Genomic DNA, 25,524 nt, shown 5'->3' on the forward strand with positions numbered 1-25,524 from the left:
TGAGCGGCGGCGGGCGGAGGCTGCCGGCAGCAGCGGGGAGCGGCGGCGGCAGCGCCGAGCCTCCCGCCCGCCCCCTTGCCCGCCCTCCGCCCTCCCTCTTGCTCGCGCGGAGCGGCCGTTACCGATTCCGCGGAGCTCCCGCGAGAGCCGCGCGGGGCCGGGAGGCGGGGCCGGGAGGCGGGGCCCGCAGAGGCCGTTACTTCAGGGCGGTGCCTCAGCGAGCGCGCCCGGCCCTGCCCCCTTCCCCGCCCAACTGCCCGCACCTGCTCTTCCGCCTGAGCGTTTAAGGAGCTCCGCGGGCGGGAAAGGTGCTTTGCCAGGAAAAAGCGGCGTTCAGGAGCGCTGGGAGGGCCTGCGCCGGGCGTGGGTCCTCTCATGCGGCCTCACGCTCTTCCCGCAGGCTGACTCGGCTTGCCTGGTCTCACAGCTCCTCTGTAGGGGAGGAGGAGGAGGAAAGGGGGGAGGAAGAAGAAGAAGAAGAAGAAGAAGAAAAAAAAAAAAAAAAAAGTAACGTCAGCTAGAGTTTGTGTGCTATATATAGCACGTGGACTAAAGCACTGATTCTGCGGGGATGTTTTTGGTTCAAGTCTAGAAGGTTAAGGAGAAAAAACACTATTAATTTGAAGAATAGTGTTAGCTGAAATGTTGTCCCCTGGCAGCCCTTATATGGCCTGTCCTTGCTGTAACAACACAACACCTGTAATGGTTGCTTTGGCCTCCCAGCACTGAAATCCTCAACTGCACCTCACTGAAAAGGTCAGCCTTGTGGCTACAGAAGGTCAGTCTATTTTTATTGCCTAGAACTACACATATAAAAAAATACTTCTCGGTTTACACCTGCTGTGTTAAACTGTCTTTATTTTTTTAAAAGGTAGTACCTTAGTTGTCTGCAAAACAGAATTTGGATATAACTACTCTGTCACCACATGCATATACTTATAATTGTGTCACTTGCTGTGATATGTTCACTCAATTAAGGCAGTCCAAAGGTAGTGAGGTGTATAGAAACACTTCTCCCCACTTCAAGCTGTATTTGTTATCTATTGATATTTATTGATATTGATCTATCTTACCAGTGTGTATAACTTTAAGGCAGAATGCCCAGAGGATGGGGCCAAGCTGTCTTGTGGCCAGCAGCACAACAAGAGGCAACACCCACAGACTGAAGCACAGGAAGTTCCACCTGAATTTGAGGAAAACTTCATGATTGTGAGGGTAAGAGGGCATAGGAACAGGTTGCATAGAGAGGTTGTGGAATCTCCTTCTCTGGAGATATTCAAAGGTTCATTCCAACCTTAATCCTTCTGAGATTTTGTGAAACTGGATTATTTTAAGTGGATATCTCTTTGGGATCCAGAGGGATTCTCCTTGCTTTCATTATCCTTCCTAGTCTCCTTAGTCAGTTTTCTGCCTGGCGTGCTTTTGTGCACAGGGCAGACTTGCAGGTGCCAGAAGCACCACTCTATTAGTTTGTTAAGTGCTTTCCCTGAATTGGAGATGTGCTAGAAGAGAACATAAAACATAGACATGGAAAATGCATGAAATGCCAACAGGTAGAATAGTAGTAGGAACAAAATAGATATGCATAATTGACATGCAGCTGGACTGTCTCTTTGCTATGGTCCTCAACAGGCTTCACTGTCCAGAAGTGACTTTGCAATTTCCTTGCCAACAAACGTTGCACAATTGCCTCTTCCTCCAGGCCTGCTATTGTGTACTACGAAGAGGGCAGGATTTAGAAATCTCACAGACTACACTTGGAGTTCTTAGAAAAGAGAACAAATAATGCCCCTGTAAATAGGACCTTTTTGTAAGTAGCTGCTTTGAAGTGCAAGCTGAATACATTGTCAAAAGCAAGGAAAACCGGAAGGGTTATTACTCAAGGCAGTTTCACTGCTGCCACTGAAGTTTCCTAATGTGGACATTTAATTTTCATCTCATTACCCTTCAATTAATTTTGAAAAACTCACTCCTACAAAGCAGACTGAATACATACATAGCAAACTTAATGAGGAAAGCAGAAGAGCCTGCCTCAGCCCCCACCACAAACATCAGCTGGTAGGCAGGCAAATTGCTTACAGCATTCAGGCCTGTGTTAATTGAGCAGAGGTAAACTGAGGCTGCTTTCTGCTTATAGGAACCACTACAGCAAATAGAGCAGTGCCCATGTGCTGCCGTTTAGCATTACAGGTACTGTGTAGACCGCAGCCTGCAGCAGGCTTGCACAACACTTAACTACACTGGCACCTAAATGGTGCACTTCACAGTGCCAGTTCACTATTAGCTTGCGTTTTCTTTTCTGTGTGATATTATACACCACAACAGGAAAGGATCAATAGTTGCTTCAAAATAAGAGTGGATACCATATCAATGCCATCAGCAGGAATAGTTTTCCGGCTTTTTCAAGCATATAAATACCAGCATTCTTCAGTCTCCTGATATATGCCTTCCTAGCATTCCCCCTCACCCACGTTTTTGTTCTGCTGTGCAATATTACAAAATGCTTTTTCTTGCAAAGAGAACCAGGGAACTATTTATTCCATCAATGACCTCAGCACAGTTTGGGAAGCCTGTGCACTGGATGCGTGATCACACTTGAGTACTAAAGTGACAGTGCTTTTTTATTTATAAATAACAGAATAATAATTTTATCTTCCTGAATAGCAATATCTCAATATCAATAATAAAAGCCAAAATAGAACTTAGCTAACTTAAAAGCAGATTTTTTTTGGCCTGCATGCTGGAAGTAAGCAACTTCATAACATTTAAGGTGATAGCACAGTTTTTGTTAATTCCCCATACCCATCAGCAGTAATTTTATGAAGTTACTACTAAAAAAACAGGAAGGTTCAGAGGTGTTGAGTCTTCTACCTTTTTCTTCTAACGGGTAGATCTCATTTAGAAGTGCAAACCTGGTTTTGAAAGAAAGCTCCTTCTATTTATTTTCAACCATATCTTTGCATTTTGATTAGACTATAACTGTTTCAGCGAGTTGGAATTTATTAGAATTCTTAGACTATCTTAATTATGCAGTGCCTGAAAATTTATGTTATTAGAAAAAAAATACTATTATAATCTAGTATTACATTGTATACCATCAGGAGTTTACTTTTGGATCTTGGACGTTAGAATCTAGTATTGAGAGGCAATATTGGCCCGAACATAGAAGCAATCATCTCTAGCCTATCTTTTCTTAAATTGCTTTTAAATACCAAAACAGATTGAAATAGCCTGATAGGTATGGTAAAGTGGGTTGAAACAAAAAACATCTAAATAGATAAGAGATGAAATCCAATGGGAAAGCTAGGACACTTGCATTTGCAGTTTGTTCTCTGGACATGTAAATGCCCTTTACTCCAGTTACTTGGCAGTAGCTGTTTGACCTTTCGAATATGAACCTGGTGTCATTAAGAATTTTTGGATTGAAGAGATGTTTTTGTTTTGTTTTAAATCTCAGCCGTGCCACTCCTTATAGCTTCAAACAAACCATGTTTTCTGTGTTAAGTTCCTTGCAAAGTTAGACTGACATTAGTAATTTTTAAGAAAATTTTAAAACTCAGTGTGTTTATAAATAAGGGTGTCCAACTAAAATTTTGTTGTTTGTATAGCTTTTCATGACTTTGCTTTAGCTATCAGGTTTTCATAAATATGCTATTAATGCTCTTCAGAGAATGTGATGATTTGGCAAACAATTTAGACTAAATGCATGAATGGATTCTTGCACAGTTTAACTTGGTTGATAAGTGTAAACTTGATTTACTGGACAAATTTTCAATTTTCAAGTAGAACATATTATACCAGCTGACTGAATACTGCCAGTTAACACTACTCAGATACGTTGAGAATTGAGATTTCAGAATATCTATGCTTATAAGAACTGCAATACTGTTTTGTTAAGTTTCTCTTTGGTATTTCTTCCTCAAAAGTAAATATTTAAAGAATGCTTATTCCACACGCCAGTTTCTTCAAGATGCTCCTTCCTTATTCTGTATCAAAAATAGAGTACTGGGGATATTTTCCTTTTTCGTTAATAACATAACTTCTACATCTTACCCAGTCAGGTCTTTAAGCACAAATGACAAGAAGATTGGGCTTGTGGCTGTTGTGTACATTGATCATGTGATTAAAAAAAAAAGGCACCTAGGTAATAGATTCACATAACGTAAGGTTATGTGGGAGCTATCAGGGAGGTCAGTGGGCTGGCTTTGTAGTCTTCCAGAGCACGCGGAACTGGAGCCATGGGCATTTGATCAGGCTACTGGAGAGTATGTTACATTGCAGAAGGACAGATTTATGGCTTTAGCAAGTATTAGTTTTAAAAAGTAGTTCTCATCTCTTTCTCATCTCCATACCTTAGAATAAATTTCTTTTAGCCAGATCATTTTCAGTTCCAATCCTCCTTAGAATCAGTGTTTCTGTTTTATCACAGTGCACAAGGTAAATAAGAGCAGCAGACAGGAAGATGTTAAAGAGCAGCTTGCTCTAGAAAGCTAAAATTCAGACTGACGAATCTAAATTTTCCTTTCTGGCAAGCGGTGCAACCAACTCAAAGTTTTCAGTAGAACCGTTAGCATTGCCCCTTCTTAATGGGGTATCTTAATGTTATAGTCATACCTTTCGGCTAGCTATGGATGCAACTCAGCATTACTGCTCAGAAGTAACTTGTGCGTAGCCAGGCAGTGGCTCCTATGCAAACTTGCAGGAGCTGGGAATTGCTGTGGCTCAGCTGTTTGGAGTATCTTATCTCTGTGCAAGGCAGTGGCTCTCTGTAGGTTTCTGTGTAGTCATTACAAGAGGAAAGCTTTATTCTGCTTAGTGGCTAATGCCATCATGTGGTTAACTAGGGTTATTGACTAAAGGAAGTGAAATTGGTTCATTTTCCTTTTATGTATAACAAATATTGTTTGTATAAAAACATTTTCCAGTGTGAATTTTGGTACATAAAAACATGTAGTATGTTTTGCTACATAAAACAACAGAAAAACTAGTAAAAGTAGAAAGGGTAGATTAGTGGGGAGGTATGAAGACCAAAAAGAAATGTACTCATGAAGAACATGTATGGGGTTACACAAGTGGAAAATCAGTCAATTTAATGTTAGGACAATTGTCTTTGTGGAAAGACCTGTCTCCAGCATGTAATGGGCCAAGACTAAGTGCTCAGACTTGAAGAAGTAGTGTAGGAAGAAAAGAACATCAGTCCATATATAAGATTAGCAACAGTATTCACTGACTGCACACAATTCATAGTAATTTAAAAGCTTTTCTAGTTCTGATTATTAATGCTGCTAATGCATTCTTAGAGAAAAGATAATAAAACAACTTTCATCTCCCACAGAATATTATTTTCCGTAGGTACTGATTCAGGCTTGTATAACAATTTTATTTCCACTTAGTAACCATACTTGAGAAGGTAATTATTTCTATATATAGACAAAGCCTTAAATCAGATTATGGCAACTTTTTGTTAAATGCATGCCAGTATGGCAACATAAAATATTAATAATAAAAACTTATCAGATACAAGTTATCCATCATCAAAAAAACTTGAAAGAGTGACAACCCCAGTAATCTCTTTGCCACAAGTATATGGGGCGCATGTAGGTGAGCTGTATGTAGTACTGTTGCGGTTTTAGTTAATGATTCAATTTTTGTGCTACTTTGTCAGCAACTGAGGACTTGAGAATAAAGTGAAAGAAAATCAGGCTTACCGAGGCCTGTGTAAGTAGCTGCAGTTGCAGGCAATACGTGCTTGTTTTGCAAGCACATGAACCGCAGGCGTGTCAGCAGCCCGGCCAGCGAGGCTGGCAAGGCCGGAGGGCACGAGCGCGTGCAGCGCTTGGGGCCTGCAGAGGAGGGCGGCTCCGCAGCCCCGGCTCCCCGCTGGGTGCGCGGGGCCCGAGCGGGCGCTGCTCCCGCGGCCGCCGCCTGGGGGCGCGCAGCCCCGCCCCGCCCCGCCCGCCTCCCCGCGCGGGGAGCCGCGGCCGCGCGCGCCTCGAGCTGCCCTGCGCGGGAGCGGCGCGGGACGGCGGCGCGGCCGGTAGGTCGGGAGCCCCTCGGCTCACGGAGCGCGTGTGCGGCGGGGAGCGTCCGCGCCTGGCGGGGCACCTGGGCCGCTTCTGAAGCAAGCTAAAGCGTGGCGAGGCGTTCAGCGCGGTATCAAACTGCGGCGCCGTTCACCTAAACGCTTCGAGGCGCTCCTGGGAGAAATTTCAGGTGTACTTGCCTTGATGGGCTTGAGGTGTTAAAAAGCACTGCTCCCTGAAGACCAGGCCATGTTCCTCGTTTGCTTCTTAATGTTTTCTGAATATTGCTTTCTTACCTTCTTTCTTAGTTAATGTGTATAGAACGTGTCTGCAGCAATTGATAGAGTAATGTTTTGGTCCTGTACTTGTTGGGATAACTAAAACTATGTCATTTTTTAAGTCCATCTGCAACTTTATTTGCCTGAGACTTCAATGTATAGATAAAAATCTGCAAGGCAGGCTTCTTAACTGATTACATGCAGAGCAGCTGCCTGCAAGAGAGTTAAATAGTCAAAGCAAATAGGTGAAGAGGGCAAAATCCTTGGCTCCTGTTCATTCTTAGTGAAATATATGAAGAAAACCCTAGATAATAAGAGTTCTCTGTAGACCTTTTTAAGATTATGTATTTCCATTCTAAAATTAAGTGCCTGTTTGGTATGGAGTGAATGCGTAATAAGGTGTAAAATCGTGCTGTGAAGATGTACCAACTTGTGCTTGGAGGAAGAAGGTACCAAAAGTGATTTTTTTTTTTCTCCTTAACTGTGTCAGAAGGTAGTTTAAAATAATGACTTAACATGAAACTGCTGTGAGGTTTGTAGAAGAACTTGCCTGTCAAAGCACGGGATGCTTCAGGGCTATAGCTTCTCTACAGTTTGATTCACTTTAGATGAACTGTATGGTGTTGTAGGCTTGTCTTGGAAAGTAACTTCAAAATTTGTCCTTGAAGTAGAGGGATCTCTCAAACGTGTGTGTTTAATGCGTGTATTTGTGTGTGTGTGTACTGTTTCTTGTTTCAGAAGAACTTCCTCTGATCCTGGGTATGATAAAAGTTAATGCTGTTAGATGCAAGTAAAATAGAAGTTACAATGTTATATAGGTTGCCCTACTACAAGTAGCAAAAACGATGACAACTTCACTCTGTCACTGTAAGAGAAGGAATAGTTGTAAGGTAAGTACTTAAGCCTACTCACTTTATACTAACCTTACTTCTGGTGTTTAATAGTGCTTTTTCTAAGAATCCTAAGGGACATGGCACAGTCTCATGTGCACAAATACCATCTGTTAGTACAGCTTATCCTGCTTTAGACAGCTTGTTTTCCTTTCCCGTTCGACTTCTTGTTTGATGGTGCTCAGAAAGAGAATTCTGGCCATGATAGCTTTTGCTCTTTTGAGTTGGCAGTGTGTTTATCTTGCCTTTCCTCTCCCCTCCCACTTTGAAACTAGGTTTCTGCAGCTAATGAAGTCCTAGTAAACAGCTGAAAGGAGATAATTTCTGTGAAGAAACTTCGTGTTTGTGTGTTGGTATTGTGTGTTGTTTTTTTTTCTCTCGTTTTCTTGTTGTCTTTATTTTCTTTTGTCCTTCTTTATGTGTTGGTATGTGCAGGGACTGTAGAAGTCTTTTCTGAATTGGCCCAGAAGGTATACAACTTCGGTTTGTGCCTTCTTTTTCAGCATGTTTTTGGGAGGGAGCTGACAACACGGAGATAAACAGCATGCCAGTGCTAGGTACATACAGAGGATTTCCCTTCCTTGCTGACAAAAAAGTACGAAAATGAGAAACAGCTCCTTAGATTTTAGTTCTTTGGTGGTTCTGGGGTCAATTCTTAATGCACATAGTAAGCACCTAAATTAGACTGCTGAATTAGCCAACTGAAGGTATGAGTTCTCTTTCTCTCCCCCTTTCTCTCCTTAATGAAAAAACACAATTGCTTTTTGGCCTTGGAAGTTTGCTAGGGGCTTCTGCCTGAAATCTGCCAGCATTAAAGGTATCCACCTAAAAGACAGCTGAATTGCCTCCTTCATTTTTCCAGCTGCTGCTTTTTCCTTTCTTTCCTTGGGAGGAGAATAGGATAACTCCAAATGTTCAGTCAATCTGAAGTAATTCAGTACAACTGCATGTGTCACTTTACAGAAGCTGGCAGATACTACTGTGAGTAAACCTATCTTTTCTCTTTCTGTCTGTCTGTCTGTCTGTCTTTTTTCCCTTCTCTTTATCTGCCTTTGCAGGCAAAATCTCTTGAAGTTAAGCCACAGATAATTACTTTGGCCTTAAACTACTCGATGTGTAAATGATCACAGAAGTGTTCTTGTCAGGCCCTGTCATAGGGCTACTTAATTATTTTCTCTCCATACTAACTGAAAAAAGTGGTCTCTACTTCACTCTTTGCTAAGAATATCTTTTATAGTTTTGCCCCCTCTCTCTCCCCCAGTCAAATGAGTGTTGAAACAGTTAGAATTACAGATATTGATGACATTTTTCTAGACTGGCCTTTTTTCTGTTGTAAATAAGAGAGACGTGTAGTGGTTTGAATAATTGTCTTAAAGTGTGTTCTGTCTACAGTGATGTAGTGCGCTGTGGTTCCTAATCTAGCTATAGAGAAAGGACTCTTGGCTGTCGTGGCTGCTGTGTTCTGGGGCACTCTTTTGTACCCTTGGCTGGGGCAGTCACTGCGTGCTGCCACGTGGAGTGGTACCTCAGGCATGCTGGAGAGAGGCAAGGAAGCTCTATGTATCCCCAGGCCTTGGTTAACACAGATGCATTTCAGTGTAACATTTTAACCTTGGAAAACGTATCACTGGATAGTCCAAAAATTCTTTAACTCCATTTTGTCCTTCCAGACAAAGCTTAAAGCTCAGTTGGGGTCAATGCTTGTGGGTTGCCTGTTGAAAAAATACTGCAACAATTAGCTTTCGTGTGTTTTTAGCATCATTATGATTCAGTTACAAAGTCAGTTATTCCTGTTCCTTTTTAGTGAATGGAATTTAAGTGTCTACCAGTCTGGATGCCTTCAAGGATCTGTCCTGTTTCAAAGGGTTATAAATACATTGCTATGGCCAAAGCTGTTTCTTTCTCCTCGTGAGCTTAGTTGGTCAGGAAGGAGCAAATCCACATTTTGTAACAAATCACACCAGGAACTGAGAGTATATTCAAATGTTTTTGGTAACAGATTACATTAATTCAAATTTGGAGTATTCAGATTCTCACTTTGAATCTAGCCTTGATGAATCTAGCCTGTACTTTTGTGGTTTAAGGCTTTAATACAGTTCATGCTTAGGCTTTGCTCTGTCTTAATGAGAAAAGATTTTGGTTTTTATTTTATTCTTTAAAGGGCATTTTTTTTCCTTCAAGATGAGATTAAGCATGATTCACATCACACTTAGGCGTTTGTGAACATAGACTGCTGTAATGAAGTTTTTCTATGCCTTTAACCCTTATGTGTGTGTAATTAGTCTGATACTAAGATTTTAAGTGCAGGTACTCCTGTGATTCTCTGTGATGGTTCTTTGTTCTAGGATATAGCATGCAAAACTTCTAAAAATGCAGTCATTCCTGTTATTACCCGAGAACAACGGAGGCTATTGTCTGTAGAGTTATAGAGAAAAGAGAAACTATATAATCTTTAAAAGAAAGAACGATTGCTTTATATTGGAAAGGCAATATATAGAATTGTTGCTTAGCAGTGCCTGGTCCTGTGTGCGCACGTCTGTGTGTGGGCTTTGGTTTGCATGTTTGCTAACTTTTTAGGCAAAACAGAAGATTCATTGTGCAAATACTGGGCCGTCTCATAATAGACATAATTGCTTATCAATCCTGAGTCCAGATCCTTTAAAGGACTTACTTAACCCTTTAAAAATTATAGTGTTAGCACAATACCTCTTTCAGACATTTACCTCTTTCATTCTTCTTTTCATCTTTTTTTCTCCTTTTCTCTCCCACCTGTCAGTGTTCAAGTCAAATGAGACTGCAAAGAACCTATCTCTTTTGTTTGCAATCCCTACCACATCCTCTTAAGAATGCTGCACTTCTCTTGTTCTTGTCTCCATTGTGATATGCAGCTTTATCTCTTTTGGCAGCAACTTGTTTTAAAGATCTCATCAGTGCTCATGCAAGCTGCTTTAATGCCACTGTTGTGCTGAACCTTCCTTCTGAGGCCGAAGCAACTGAGAACGCAAGAACGAAATCATGTTGGCTTAGATTTCTGACAGTTTGGAGAGGATTTGGAGCTAGAAAGATTTACTTCAACTAGAAGATACAACATACTATGTTATATTGAATATGTGTGAGAAGAAGCTGAGTTTTTTATTTTATTTTATTCCCTCTTAGTTCCTGAAATACAATTTTCTGAAAGGCCATGGATTTTCTTACATTTGCTGACATAAAGTTATTAAGGGAGATCTTATGTTAAAATATGAACGAGGCATTGCTCGGGACATTGTGTATAGAAGCTATGGAGAAAAATTAATATCCATGAGTGTGTAAGGCTACTTTGGCATGGTTTGCTCTCTTTTGAATGCTCTTTAAATATCAGGATTCAGTCTGATATAGCTCTGTTCCTTTCTTATCTTGACATCCATGTGTGCTTTCAGGGAACTTCATAACCTGATATTTCTTATCACTTGGTACAGGATGGAATTGACTTCTCCGAAAGGCAGACCTTTTTGCCTAGTATCTGTACCAGTAGAGTTGATAATTTGCTTTTTATGTCTTAGGATACACGGAAAGATATGTTTTGTTCTGTCAGCTGGTTGGGCATGCGAACACTTCTTGTTGCTGGCTAAGGCTTTCTATTTATACAGTGTAATTGCAAGCCCTGTATATTGTTGAATAGCAAAACAATCACAACGGCTTTCTTGAAAACAGTGCTGTATGATGAATGCTAGGATTGTGCAGCCCTATCGTTGTCTTAAGCTCTTCAGACCGGCCGTTCCACAAGTTTTCTGTGTTCCTGTTTCCTTAAAAGTTGTTGTGATAGTGTATTTTTAAACAAGGAGGATCTGATACTTGACAATTTCAGTTTCTTCAGGGAAGTCGTCATTCCCTGGGAATTCTTTGTCATATCTGAAGAAATAGATGCAAACTGTGGAAATACTGTAGTCTGTAATGATGCACATTTTGAAGCTATGATTAATAAGCAGGTGGACTTGACGTTAGCTGTGTAGTTCCTCAGTTCTGGGAATGTTTATATGTCAATAAAAGTATATTTTAAGATTTGCTTGGTGTATTTATTCAAACGGTTAAAGAACCTCTTTTTTTTTCCCTCAGTAAAACAAAGAGGTACAAAGGAAATCTAAAAAGTGGTATAGCTAAAATCCTGTGAGAGAAGAGGATCTGATAGTTTTACAGAACTTTGCAGGAATGTTCACAAATACTACATTTCAGCCCCTTTTGTAAACAAAGTCTGACACTTACCGGAAGCATATATTACTTGCATAGAGCTACTGAGGCTGAGCTTGGTGTCGTCTTTTGCATATTTTTGTTTTGAATGCGTTTTTTTAAATGTGAGCATTCGACTAGCTCTTCTAAAGATGAATGGAGATCTATAATGTTGAGGTTGACTGTGTTTCATTGCCTGTGACTTATATTCTTTCAGATGGAGCTGCCTGGCATTACTTTTGCTGTTTGGATTTTTATTTCCCTTTATGGATCTCTGTATGGTTATCCAAATGGAAAAGTAAGAGAAGTATGTGGGAGCATGATGCCCCATCATGGTAGCTCTCCACGATCGTCACCTGAGCACGTTATTACAGCAAATGGGACTGAATTTAAACCAGGGGACAAAATCGAAGGTACTGTGTCCATTAGAGCTGAAGGGATTTATTTGTTTCTTTCTGTCATAGAGCTGTTGTAGTACATTATATATGTCTTTACTCAGGTAGCTATCTAAGCAGTTGAATCTTGTTCAGATAATTCCTGAGGCAGCCATTCAGTACTTGTAAAATGACATTTCATTGGTCAGTCTTGAAATCTTGCATTCTTCCTCTGGAGAATATTTAAACTTCCTTTTATTTTCCTTCTTGATTCAGTTAATCTGTCTGGACCAGATTTTGAAGGATTTTTCATACAAGCCCGAAATGCAGAAAACTGGGATAGTCCTGCAGTTGGTTCTTTTATATTAGCTGACCGGAAACTTTCTCAACTTCTGACATGTGGCCGTACGAAGGTACAGTATAGTGCCTGATAGCCCTTTTTAAGGCTCTAAGGAGTTTGTAGTAGACTGCATCTAGAGAGAAGCAGAACTAGGCTGTGTAATCTTTTTTGAGCTCAGTAAGGATCTCGGGGAATCGGTATGAGCTGCAGTAGAGGCATGGCTCACTGCATTATTAGTGGGCTGCAATATCATCAGTACTTACGCCTAATAATAAGAGGAGGACCTCCCTCTTAATGCTCCCTGTACTCGATAAAGGAGAATTATCAGTCCTTTTACAGACTTGCTGGTGGGTTTCATCCAAGTTACTTGCAACTATCTGAGGGTAAATTGGTCAGGTTTGTTACATTAGTTGGACTGGGTCTGTGTGGTGTAACAGTGCAGTATCTGTTCAGGATTTATCTGCAGCCTGTTTGATGACAATCAGCTGAAATCTCATTAGTGCATTTCTCCTGTGTAACTCTTGATATATGTGTGATTTCAGAACTCGGCAGTCAGTCACACAAGTAAAGCAAAAAAGAAATTTGTGAAAGTTTATTGGGTTGCTCCTGGAGATGCACCAAAACATGTACAGTTCCTGTAAGTAAATTCAGTATTACTTCTAATTTATTAAAAAACAAGTCAGACAAACCTGTAGTGTTATGTCTGCTGCAAATAAGGATTGGAAATTGAGGTGCATCTTTAGACCTTTGGCCTGAAGAGTTGACATTGTTTTACCCACTTTGAATTCTGAATTAGTGTAGATCATTCTTACAGAAAACTTGGAGGTGATCACTTTGTGATGGTCACTCTCAAAGGTAAAGCTAACAGCTACTTTTTCATGAGGCTGTGACTTGTGCCACAGGGATAAATCTGTTTCTTTTATCCAGAAGCCCATGTAGTGGGGTGTTTAAAGCTTCTTTTCCACAGAGGCTTCAGGAATTTTCCTACTTGAAATGGCCAAATCGCACTATGTTAACGGGTATGCATCTGGTGATTTTTTCGTTGATTAAAAACAGACAAATATGCTGTACAAACTAAAAACCTTTGTCCTGTCCTTACCCTTTCTTCTCCCCCACCCTATTTTATTTCTTTTCTTAGAGCCACAGTTGTGAAGAAATACAAGACTTTCTGGGTAAAGATTCCTGGTGCCATTGTTTCTCAGCCTAATGCACCATCCCCAACAACACCCTTTCATAAAACATCAGAGACTGTATCTACTTCGCATCCAATTTCCTACTTAACAAAGCCAGTAAGTAATTATAAAGCCAAATAATATTGTCTTTAATGCTTGCAGTCAATGGGATTTAATTATATCAGTGGGCTTTAATACAGGATTTTGTCTCTATCTCTGGGATGGCAGAAAGGGAAAGATGATGGATGCATAATCTATGTATCAGAGATTAAGTGCATAGACAGAGCTACTCTTCAAATACAGTTGTGCAAACTTGTGCGAGTTAAACACTCTCATGTTTCATAGAACAAAAATCTCAATTTATCCACCCTTAAGTCATTAGCTAAAGTTAGGCATATGTGGGAATAGATATGTGAAGTTCTGTAGTCATGTATCCTATTTATTACTGTTTAGTGGCTGCAGCCTCAGAACCTTCCTTTTTTGAGTTTATCTGTGTCACTGAATTTCACATTCTTAATTCAGTTTTAATGAATTGATCAAGCATTATTATTATTTGATGTCACAGCATGATATTAATCCACATAACATCTCATTGCCTATCAATGGAGTTATTACTTTTAAAAAGAGAACAATTTTTTTTTCTCATCTTTCCTTTATCTCTTCCCCCATCCTACAGTTCATTTTTATTTCTCTAAAGAAGAAAATTGAGGGAACTTTCTTCAAAGATTTTGGCTTCCTTTTCAAAATTATCTTTCTCTTACGGTTTCTTTAAAGTGAAAATTCAGCTTAAATAAAATACAACGTAAAATTAACCATTGTTTCATTTGCTGCTCCTGGGGTAATTGCAGAAATGACTTGAGATAGGTATGTGGATGCTGATGGGGATTTTTTTGCTTATATGCTTTCTTCTAGAACAGGGTGGAAAAAGAAAAGGAAGAGGGAAGTATGTATGTGGGGTTTTTCTTTTCTTTTTTAAAATCTGATTTATTGCTTATTTGCTTAATTGTCTAGTTCAATGCGTCAGGTTGTGGAAATACCAAGTTCTGCGTTAGGAACCCATCAAGCTGTGATCCTGAAAGTGCATCCTGTTTCTTTCTGTCCTTCCGACAAGAGAAGAGTTCAGTGCTCATTGAAATGAGTGGTCCCAGTGAGGGATATTTAGCCTTTGCATTGTCCCATGACCAGTGGATGGTGAGTGTCCCATTCTCCTTCTGTATGGCCTAAGCTCAGGACTCTCTCTTTTTTTTTTTTTTTTGTGGTAGAGTTCCCCTGTGAATATGTCTTGGCAGAATGCTTCATAACCTGACAGTAGCAGACTGGCTTGCAGCTTGCCTTTCTTAATTCCCTAGCCAGAAAAACCCTCCCTGAACTCTTCTTCAGAAGCTATGTTGCACTGAGAGCCGTTGTATAGGAATTACTCTATCCAGTCTTAAAAGCAAAACTTGAGATCCTTTTTTTTTTTTTTTTTTTCTCTAATTGGTATTAAATTGAAGGCACAATGTTGTTGACAAATGCATAGTCACAGCTATGCTAAAGTAACAGCTGTGCAGAGGAAAATGCTGTCTATGTTGACATTCCTGATATGAGAATCATCGTTTTTTTGTGCCTTTACAACTATAAGACAAATACCTTTTTTAAATAAAAACTGATTTTTATTTTTATTTATAACTTCAACCTCTGTTTCTGTCTTACTTGGTTAATTTAATAGAATCTATAAATGGTTAAATAAACTTCTGATAATGTTGAAGAGACTCTGAGGGAAGGAAAATTGTAGTTTACCTGTGTCATCTGTTTGACTTATGTTCTCTCTGTAACATGGGTGTGTTTGAAAGGTGGCAAATGATAGCTTAATATGAGTATTCTCTTAGGTCTTTGTTAGATCGTTGATTAGAACTCTGTGCTTGCTGTATTGATTAACACAAAGTGCATTTGGACACTATCACTAGAGATTTGTTTTGGGCTGTAAACATATATTTATTTCATTTTTTTTTAAACTCTCCAGGGTGATGATGATGCATATCTGTGTGTTAATGAGGACCACCATGTTAGCATAAGCACTGGCTACCTGAAGGAACGAAGTCCTCCTGTTTTGGATTCAGAGGTATTTTGAAAACTACTAAAACTTTCATGATTGTAGATTTGAGGTAGCCAGTGATATGTTGCTGCTTTGTGTCTTTATTTAACACTGCAACTGTAAATAGTAAGATGAATTCATAATTCTTTATGCTAAGAATAGTCGTGCTCTTTCTTCATAAAAAATATTTCCTATGGAAGTCTATTTTAAGAATAGTCATCTGATGGGAAGTTTATGCTGCTGAGTAACTTTGTGCATGTTATTACTGGTGCAGTAGTCTTCCTTTACTAGGGTTGAACATGGAATCTATATTGCATTAAAGATTGGAAGTGGAATAGGGATAGTTGTTGTGAGCAGGAAAATGCTCATAAAATGCTCCAACCTTATGTTGCGAAGTCCAAACACTGGCTGGATAGGTAATGAAGAATTCCATTTGCCTATTTGAAGTTTTAAATGGTTAATGTCTGCTCTTTCACAGAATGCCCTTGAAGATGTGTCATGGAGGCTTGCAGATGGTGTTCTTCAGTGTTCTTTCAGAAGGAATATTCATCTTACTGCTCATAAAGGGAGGTTTAATCTGAATGCCAGTTACTACATCTTTCTGGCAGATGGGGAAGCTGGTGAAGGTAAACTTGCATTGCATATGCTTGGGTTTCCTTGAATAGCTCTGAACAAGACCTGCTTATGCTAAGGTCAGGTGTGGCTTACCTGAGAATTAGCATCTGAACTAAGAACTCTAGTTTTAAGCCTGAGTTAAGCACTTGGTCCAGTCATCTCTGCTTCCTGTCTGAATCAAGGGTTTGCTTTAGGAGATTGAAGTAGACTTACTTATGTGTGTTGTTTGCCTACTTGATGCTAGCAAGCTTTGCCTAATTGAGAGAACTGATCATAGCTTTCTAAAATGGAGATTATTCTTCACACGCTGTGTATGTAGTGGAGAAAGCTAAAATTCCTGCTATATTACATGTCAGAAGTTGAGCTAACATGGTATTGTTATCCGTGATCACAACAGGACTTGGATTCATAAATAAGAGGTAGGTTTGTCTTAAAAGTGCAGTGATGTTCATCAGCTGTAAATAAACCTCTCTGTATCCCTGCTTAGGAGGACTAATACATAAACATCATCGTCAGCCTCTGATCACCAGTGGAACATACAATATCACAGGCCTCCCACAGGATATTGGAGGCTCCCGCTCACCTCAACTTATCAAGACTCATGGTAAGCAGAAACTTTTACCTTCTACTTCCAGTTCTACATCTACCAGAATTTCCTCTGATCTGTCTGGCACATGCATTAAATATTCTGTTGGTTAGCAAGATCTGAGACCATAAGAACAGAGTAAAGTTGTTATTTGTAAGTTTTACTTTTCAAGAACAGAGTTATAAGATTCTCTTTGCCCAGGAAATTGAGCTTATGTTTGCCTTTCCTCCTAGTTTGATAATTAGGACTTGTTTCTGTTTGCCACTCTCTGGTTTTGTTTGTTTTAGTTGTGTTATTGTAGTTTAATTGTATTTGAAATGAGAAACACTTCAAAAGATAGTCTGGAGCCACTGAAGATAATGGGAGTGTTTTTTTTTTCATTTTTCTTTATGATACTGGACTTTGAGCAAAGGCCATGAAATAATTATCACTCGTTCTTTATGAGTGAGAGCTTGTTGTAAATGTTGTTTTTCATCCTCTGACTTGTAAAGGTGGTGACAACTTCAATTCTTGTCTTTCCTGCTGGTGGTGCTGCAGTGCATTAAATGTGCATTTGTCAGGGCTGCTCTCTTGCACTGTGTGGGCATTTTCTAATTCTCTCTTGTATGGATATTTCTGCCCTCTGATTTGGTGAATGCTATGAAGTTGTAGTCTGAACCAGGTGATAAAAACTTAACACTGGTAAATTCTGATCATATGCATACAATTTCAAAGAGTATGTAATGGTGAGGTCTGTAGCCATGTACAGCTAAATTACTTATGTTTACTTTGATCATATTCCTCTTGCCCCCTTCTATTTTCAGGTGTTCTAATGTTTGTTGCGTGGATTACTACAGTTAGCATTGGTGTTATTGTTGCACGATTCTTCAAGCCTGTCTGGTCTCATTCATACCTGTTTGGAAAGGAGATGTGGTTTCAGGTGGGCAAAATATCCCTCAGGTCCCTAGCTCTCTTGTAAACAGTTTTAAAACCTACTAGATTGAAGAAACAGGAGATCAACCTTAGTGTGTATTTATCTTTCCTTAGTCTTTTAAAACTAAATAAGTAGCAAACAAAAGTTTACTTACTTCAGTATAGACAAAGTCTAAAGAGGATTTTTTTTCTTTACAAATCTATTGTATTTTAATACTCTATTGAGAAAGCTGCGGAGTTTCTAAAAGCAAACTTCACTTTCTAGGTACATCGTATGCTTATGCTGACCACAGTCATGCTTACAAGCATTTCTTTTGTTTTGCCTTTTATATACCGAGGAGGATGGAACAAAGTAAGTGGTGGCTTTCTTCTTTTTTTTTTTTTTTTTTTTTTTAACTTTAATTTAGTCCAACCTTTAAATTTGCATTTACTGAAGTAAGAGTAGTAGATTCATTGTTGGATTTAGCATATAAATTAAGGTATGATTAGAACATGAAGGGTGAGAGCAGAGTTCAATACTTACTGATTGTTAAGAATCAGGCCTTCCCTGAAGAAGCAGGATTGAGGTTGAAAAGCTTAGAGCAACAGCTGCTGCAGTCATATTCCTATTTGTTGTTCAACTGGTAGAATTTCTCCATATAGTAAAAAGGTGAAACAAAGTGCCCATGGGCTTCTTCTGCAAGCATCTTCTGTTGCCAAGGAAAACTAACTGCATCCAACTGCTGGACAGCTTATTGTATCCTGTAGCTACTGCTAATATAAATGCAGTGCTGTTCCACCATTACAAATAAACTCTACTCTAAATTATTTTGGATATTTTTCTGTGTTTTTATAGAGATATGATACTAAGGAAAAATGTCCTCTGTTTAGCAAGCAGGTTTTCATCCATACCTCGGCTGTACTGTGATGGCTCTGGCAATTTTTCAGCCCCTTATGGCAGGTTTCAGACCGGCTCCACATGCACCAAGGTACTCAGAATTAGCTGATTAAATTATAGCTTATTAAATCATAGAGATAAAATTTAAATATCCACATTTTAGTGAAAGTTTTCTTTTCTGTTCTTATCTACTTTAAATGTACGTTTTCATTTGACAGTGTTATTTTTTTTACAGATTAAGTAATGGATGAAATGTTTTCCTTTTTTAATAGGAGGCAATTGTTTAACTGGTTTCACTGGAGTACTGGTACAACAGCTAGAATACTAGCTGGTGAGTAGGAGTAATAGCTGTAACTCCTTTTTAAGTGATTTGGGGTGATGCTTTTTCATAACATCCTCTACCTCTAAACATGAAGTATAGATGTTCTCTTTTCTTGCTGGCTGCCTTCTCTGTGAGTTTCAAGTGGCCATCAGATGTGACATTAGGAATATAAGTGGCTCAGTAACACCACAGAGATTGCAGACAAATCTGGGGTAAATCTTTGTTACAAGGACCTGTTTTGATTGTTTTTCCTTTCAAATATCTCTTTCTTGGAAAATTTGTGGGTATTGTTCTTACAGTAACACACTTCAATAATTCAAGATTATTTAGTGGGAGAGGGAAAATTCACTCACCAAACCATAATTTGGACATCTTTCTATTTTTGGAGACAAGCATCCCCAAGCAGCTTAAGCACTTAAAATTCAGGTGGCTGCGGTCTTGTTGACAAGTCACAAATGCTAGTGTTGATGTGACTGTGTAAGGGACTGATCACTGAAAACTGTCCTGATCTCCTGCTTTCCATCTATTCTCTTCCATTCCTCCTTGTCAATTTGGAGCAGTGTCCTCAATCTTTCTCTGTTTTTTAATCTTATTTTTCCTCGCTAGTTGTGACTATGTTCTTGGGAATGGATCTACCAGCACTTGACCTCCCAGACCCATGGGATACCTATACAATGTTTGGTTTTGTAGCTTGGCATGTTGGAATTGATGTTCTTCTGGAAATACACAGCTACTGCCTCATACGTAAAGGTACAAACCCAACAAATCTCCTGATGACTTGTTTGCTGAGGATTGCAAAATGCAAAAATATTACTTCAGTGAAATGAATTTCAAAATATGCCTGCTGGCCTCTACCTTGAAAGCTGAGAGGAATATCTCAAGTGATGATGTAATGCTTCTGTACAAAGTGATTTTAAGATCAAAATATTACAGGAAGACTTTTTAATGCCATTTTAAACAGTGCTCTTTTTATCACAGTATTTAAGTACAGATGGAACATGTTTATGTGTAAGAAGATTTATTCCAAGAATCTGCCATTATTTGCCATTATCTGATGCTGGCTGGGTTGATAGAGCATAGGTTAATTTATGAAGATTTAACATGCATGTTATTGTTACAGATTGCTGGTATGAATAACATGTTGCATGAGTGAAATATTGCGAAGAGATGACCAGGAAATTAAGCACAAACAGTTGAAACTCTGATTGAAGGGGAGCTAAGGTGAAAGCCTGACTCCAGCTTTAGTAGTAAAGGATCAGAATTTCATTGGAAATTCTTAGCCTCGTCTAGAGGAGATCGCTGTGCACATGTTAACCTGTATCTGGACACATCTGCAGAACTGAAGTGATTAGTTAAGAGATTGTGCAAAGTGGCATATGGATAAAGAACAATTAGAGAAGATAGGAATTTAAATTGGGCTCCACTAATGCAATCCTAGAAAGAGAGGATTTGGTGTGAAATGTTTGAACAATGACTATTCTTTGCTAATGGAACAAATGCCTTGTTCAGCTTAAAGCTAAGTGTTTTGATTATTTGCTGTAGTTAAAGAGGAGACAAAATGTTTTTCAGGTCAACTCAAAAGCATTAATCACTTTTGCTATGAATATAATAGAGATCATGACAGGCCAAACATGCTTCTTCCAAATGCTATTCAAAAGCTGATTTAAGATGTATTCTTTGACTAGGTGCTGTTTAGGATTGAATTACTTAATTGAGAAATAATCAAGAATCAAGAGTTCTGCAATATAAAACTGACTTCCTCTTAAGAGGAGAGCTAACTCTACTTTTTTCCTTCCCCCTAACAGTTGAAGTGATAGAGGATGACAGAATACAGATACTGCAGTCGCTCACATCTGCAGAAGCAGAGGCAAGTCACCATTTTGTAAATACTACTCTGAGATTATATGGTCTTTTGTTTAAAAAAAATGACACTTTTGTGACTTTTTTTCCCCCTCCTTTTGCAGGGTCACCTGTTTAAACAGATCGTGCTAACCATCTATGTCTGTGGAAATATAGTGTTCCTCATTGTCTTCCTGATAGCAATCAACCAAATCTGAAATTAGTCCATCCAGGAAAGTCTTCAAGAGTTTTGCAAAGAAATATTTTTCCCCCCTGAAGATGTAATAGAAGAAAAATAGTGCATGAGCATCATGCTCAGTGTTAGGGAGAATTGCATTCAAATCTACAGAAGGATCCTGCCGTCCTGCCAAAGCTGTCTCCTTATGTGATTTTTAGAGTGAGTCTTTGCTTGAGTAAGGAATAGTGTTTATATTTTAAATGCAGTAATTTTTGTGATCACCGTTAAGAAGTGTAGAAAGCTGAGATGTTGTGCTACAAACACTGTTTTAATAGTCACAGTTCTCTAAGCCTTTTGTGAATATTACAGAGAAAACTGAAAAGACTCATCCCAGATAGTTCATCTCTGTTCACTTGCATTCTAATGGCATGTAATGGAACAACTTGCTTGTGCCTTAAAAAATAGAGGAAAAACTGTGACAATTGCAGGTGGATGCATTAGATCGATACTGTCATGTGTCTTTGCAGTTAAATGCAAAAATTATTCTCTCTGCTCTGAGAGCAGTACAAATAGAAGCAAATGGATTTGGGAACTTCAGTCCTTTATTAAAGCCACCCTTTGCATCACTAATAAAACACTGCTCTGTCCCCCCAGTGCTTCTAAACCATAAAGAGCAAATATATCTGCAGTGCAAGTGCAGTATAAACTAGTTATGCTGATTTAAAAAAAAAAAAACAACAACAACAACAACAAAAAATATCAACCCTCCTCCCTCCCTAGCTGTGTGCCCCGCACCCCCCCCCCAAAAAAAAAAAAAAAATCAGGAATTATCGTTTCTGTCTGTCCACTTGTGATTTCTGAATTACTTTTCTGAATGAGTGCGATGGACTTAGGCCGCTTGGTGCCTAAACAGAGGGGAGAACGTTTGCTCAGTAATGTTGCAGTTGTGTTTGACTGTACTGTTGAGTAAAATGGAGATTAGGAGTTAGCTTGACTTCAGGAAAAGTTCTGGCAGTGTTCAATGAGAGTCCTCTGAGCTGGCACATTTTGAAGACTTAAATGTCCTTATAAAAATGTGGGAGGGCATTTTTAGTCACTAAGTTTTATCTAAATAATGGGAACTAAGAGCAGGGAATGGAAAGAGACTGTTCTTTAATTTGCTCAATTAAGGAAACTTTTTACAGAGAATCTCAGAGGCACACCCATAATATGTCATGCAGTACAGGGCTTTGCAGGCAAAGCTGAACACATGGGTATTCTTGCAGCCCTAAACAGTTTGCTTCCACATTTTTCTTACTATTCTTGTTAATCTTGAAAGTGCAGCAGTCAAATAAAACTGTCCTTTCTTAATTGATTTAGCTGTAGCACCTTGGAATCTGATTTCAGCCAGGGGCTAGTGAGCTAACTGGAGAAAAGAGGTGCTGGGGGAGCTGAATAGGATAGTGGAGATGGAGCCTGGCTTGGCATGGGCCTTTTCAGCAACATCCTTCTGCTTCCTGTTGAGCTGGTCTAAAATACTGATACATGCGGGTCAGGTAGTGGTTCTCTGTTTAATTACGCTGTCTTCTGCACCTTTCTCCACTGCCCCAAATCCACAGTGCAGCTAGCTGCAGAAGCAGTTCTACAGCAAGCTCCAAGGCCATGTCCTCTTATCTTGGCTGCTCCAGGAACCAGGGTAGGTATGAGAGCATGTCCAGAGCTGTGATTAATCCTGTTGTAAGCGGCAGCTATAGGCCATGAGTGGGTATAAGTTAAGTTGTCCTCTTTCCTCTCAGCTGGAAAAATCATTTGTAGATAGAGAAGGTGATACTATGAAGAGCTATGTCAAGACCTAGGCTGAAAGGCGAGAACTACATGGTTAATCATGTGGAGTTTCGTTGGTGGATGCATTTTTTCTCATGTGGTGTTTTTTTTTTTTTTTTTTTAAGCAAGGTTTTGTATGAAAGTTTATAGAAGAGAATCTTTGAATCCTGGACACGATTGGTGGCTTTTTATATTAAAGTCAATGCCAAATTCTTTCTGTAATTTGATTGTGTTGTGCTGTATTGTTCTTCTGTGACAATAAATACAGAAGTTTTAAAACATGAATGAAAATACCTGAATTGAAGCTATTTTGGCTCTTACTTGGACGAAAACTGTCATGTAAAAACTGGAAGGAATAGCTTTGCATAGCAGCAAACAGGGATTGTCCATTTGCTTTGTAAATGCTTATTTTCTAAATTAAAGCTATCTAGATGTACCCTGCAGAAACTGTTATTGCAAATGAATGTTAAAGTAGTTACACTCTCTTGTGCAGTTGCTTTTTGTCAAGAGGGAAAGATTCTTGTTTCAAATTTAATCCCAGCTATAAAGATGAAAAGCTGTTAGTTGCTCTCTTTTTTGTTTTTCTTTCCTAGTACTAGGTTGTGAAGTCTTATGCAGTATTCTGCCATATCTGATTAGAAGCTTTGTGAACTATGATGTATGCATGGAGGTTTTTCTCCGCATGCGTGATGAGTAAGAGAGAGCAATCTTCTAGGGATGCTCCCCAAATTCCTTGTTTCTTCTCAAAAACAAGCTAAATGAAAAACACCTGTGGAAGGGTTTGATATCAGCAGGAAAAAGGATGACAGGCAGTTTGGTTCTGGAGCCCCTGGTAGCTGCTATATCCTTTCCCCCCTACTTCACTGACTGGTAACTTAAAATACTATTCAGGAGAAAATAAGTGTTTGCTGCATAGAAAGAATCCTGCTGAAGTTGATAGGACTTCTCTGGGGGAGAAGAAAGGTTTTGGTGTTGTTCTGCTGTTGTGGTAACCTTGTGATGATGAATCAACGTTAACCTATCTCTTCCTGTGTTCTTCTAGACAGAAGAATCCTTTCAGTAAAGCAGAAATTTGTTCAGGATTAGCGTCACCACAAGAAGTTTACAAACAAATTATATTTTGAGTTGTTATATGCAGCCTCAATATGCTGCTTATCTGCCTTTGTCTTATGCAGAAATCCTATTTTTTGGCATGTGCTTCAGATGAAAGTGATGCAAATAACTTGAGTGCAATTTAATTGACTTTTACTTTGCTTTAATCAATGACAACTTTTTTGGTAGTGGACATAAGGACTGTATAATAAACTAAAAAAAAAAGTGGACCTTTTATCTCTTCACACATTGGACAATTAAAACTTCCTCTGTTGCTTGTCACAAACAAAAAAGAAAAGAAGAGAAAGAAAAACGGAGAGACTTCTTTGTATTCAGTGTGATAGTGCCACTGTATTTCCTTTTTCCAGGTTCAAAGGCTAGAGATGGACTACTTACCTTTTGTTTTCTATTATATATTACAACGCTGTGTGGCGCTCTTGTTCAAATAGCAGGGTTTTTTTTTTGTCTTTAATTTTTCAGTGTGAGATTGAGATGTGTAAAGGATGTCCAGAAGAGGAAGAAGTGTTTGTAAATTAATGATAAATAATCTCAAGCTTTATTAAATACTGGATCTTTAAATTCAAGACAGGTCATTTAAAGAGACATAAAGAAATGGGTACTTACTTGAAGTCTATATTTAACTTTTGTTTGAATAATTATGGCTTGTTTTCTTTTGCCATTTATGTGAACTGAGCTCTACACAATGTACATTCCCTTCCATGCAACTTTACTGATTTAGCCATTTTGTTCTTCTGATAACCTTCAACTGCCTTCTCTATTTCTCTCTTTAGAGATGGGGTGACCTAATTATTCAGGATGTAAATACACAGTGCCACGCCATAGTCATGTTTGGGTTTGTATTTTCCTTCCTTTCCAAGCGTTTCCCCAAATTCTCTTTGCTTTTGTGGCTCATAATTTTCCATTGACATTTTCAGAAGATTTCCTAAAATAGAGCCCTTCCATCCCTCCCTTCTTCCCACCAAGAGGTTGGTAATATCTACTTAACTGTGCTCCTTCTGCTATGTATGTTCTATGTGCTGTAAGGATGCAAGTCCCTCTGATTTGCTGTGTTACTTTCCATGTATCAGTAGTGAATTTCCCCTGTCAACTGAGTGCATAGTCACTCTTTCTTTTGGCTGTTCATTTTGTTTTAACCTGCTTTGAATACTACTGTTTGCCCCTTTTTTTTCCAGATCATGGTGAGGTTGATTAACGGTATAGGTCTGCCTTTGTTGAGAAGAATATTCAGACAAAGAGAAAAATAAAAGGATATGGGTTGAAGGTAATTTTCTGCTTTCCAAACTATCTAATAACAGGATAAGACCAACCCCCAAAAAACAAAGCAGAAGAAAAAAACAGCAACAACAAAAAAAGACAAAAGCCAAAGAAAAAAAAACTTTTAAAAAAGAAACTGAAACAGGGGAGAGACATGGAGGAAGTATAATATAGTTGCATTTATTCTTATCTGTTTTTCCACTCTCCAGGCAACCATCCAACTGAAATTCTAAATTTTGAGTTTTTTACCTGATTCACTGTCTCACTTCAGCATGGGAGCCACCAGCTATTTAGAGGCTACAACTTAGCTGGTTGTTACCATCACAGCTCTGAGAGGTAGTAGCTTCAGATTCCTGCTTTGGAATGAAGAAGGTCAGCAAAAAAAAACTAAGTTACAGCTGGTTTTTGCTAGTGTATAGAGTCATTTCTTTGTGAGTTATGCGAGCCGAACTATATCTGTTTAATGATTCGCAACAGCCAAGGATCTAGCAAAATGTCTTTAGCACCCTGAACATAGGGATGCAGTGCTGTGAGGCATTTCCCACTGCCCCCAAGAACTAGAGTCTGGGATAAGGTGAATTACGTGGCGTGTTCAGGTGCAGCTGTAACTGGCTGTGCAAAGGGCCGCAGCTGCTCCCTCATGTCATGGGTTGGCCTCCTCCTTGGTG

At 39.1% G+C, this 25,524-nt stretch overlaps 1 protein-coding gene across 1 annotated transcript; it reads left to right on the plus strand.

Annotated features, from left to right (window-relative positions):
- The first annotated feature begins 7,014 nt into the window (after positions 1-7,014).
- Positions 7,015-20,964, plus strand: FRRS1 (ferric chelate reductase 1). Its single transcript, XM_088524442.1, has 16 exons — positions 7,015-7,191; positions 11,615-11,810; positions 12,048-12,184; positions 12,654-12,748; positions 13,250-13,400; positions 14,295-14,474; positions 15,286-15,384; positions 15,836-15,983; positions 16,460-16,576; positions 17,362-17,477; positions 17,736-17,822; positions 18,341-18,438; positions 18,620-18,678; positions 19,276-19,419; positions 20,475-20,536; positions 20,634-20,964. Exons 1-16 carry the CDS (start codon positions 7,147-7,149, stop codon positions 20,724-20,726), a joined length of 1,827 nt encoding a protein of 608 aa, XP_088380568.1. The 5' UTR covers positions 7,015-7,146; the 3' UTR covers positions 20,727-20,964.
- The last annotated feature ends 4,560 nt before the right edge of the window (positions 20,965-25,524 follow it).

This window comes from Tinamus guttatus, unplaced genomic scaffold (genome assembly GCF_059628265.1).
Source record: "Tinamus guttatus ecotype Peru unplaced genomic scaffold, ASM5962826v1 Tinamus_guttatus_pri_ptg000211l, whole genome shotgun sequence".
Lineage (NCBI taxonomy): Eukaryota > Metazoa > Chordata > Aves > Tinamiformes > Tinamidae > Tinamus > Tinamus guttatus.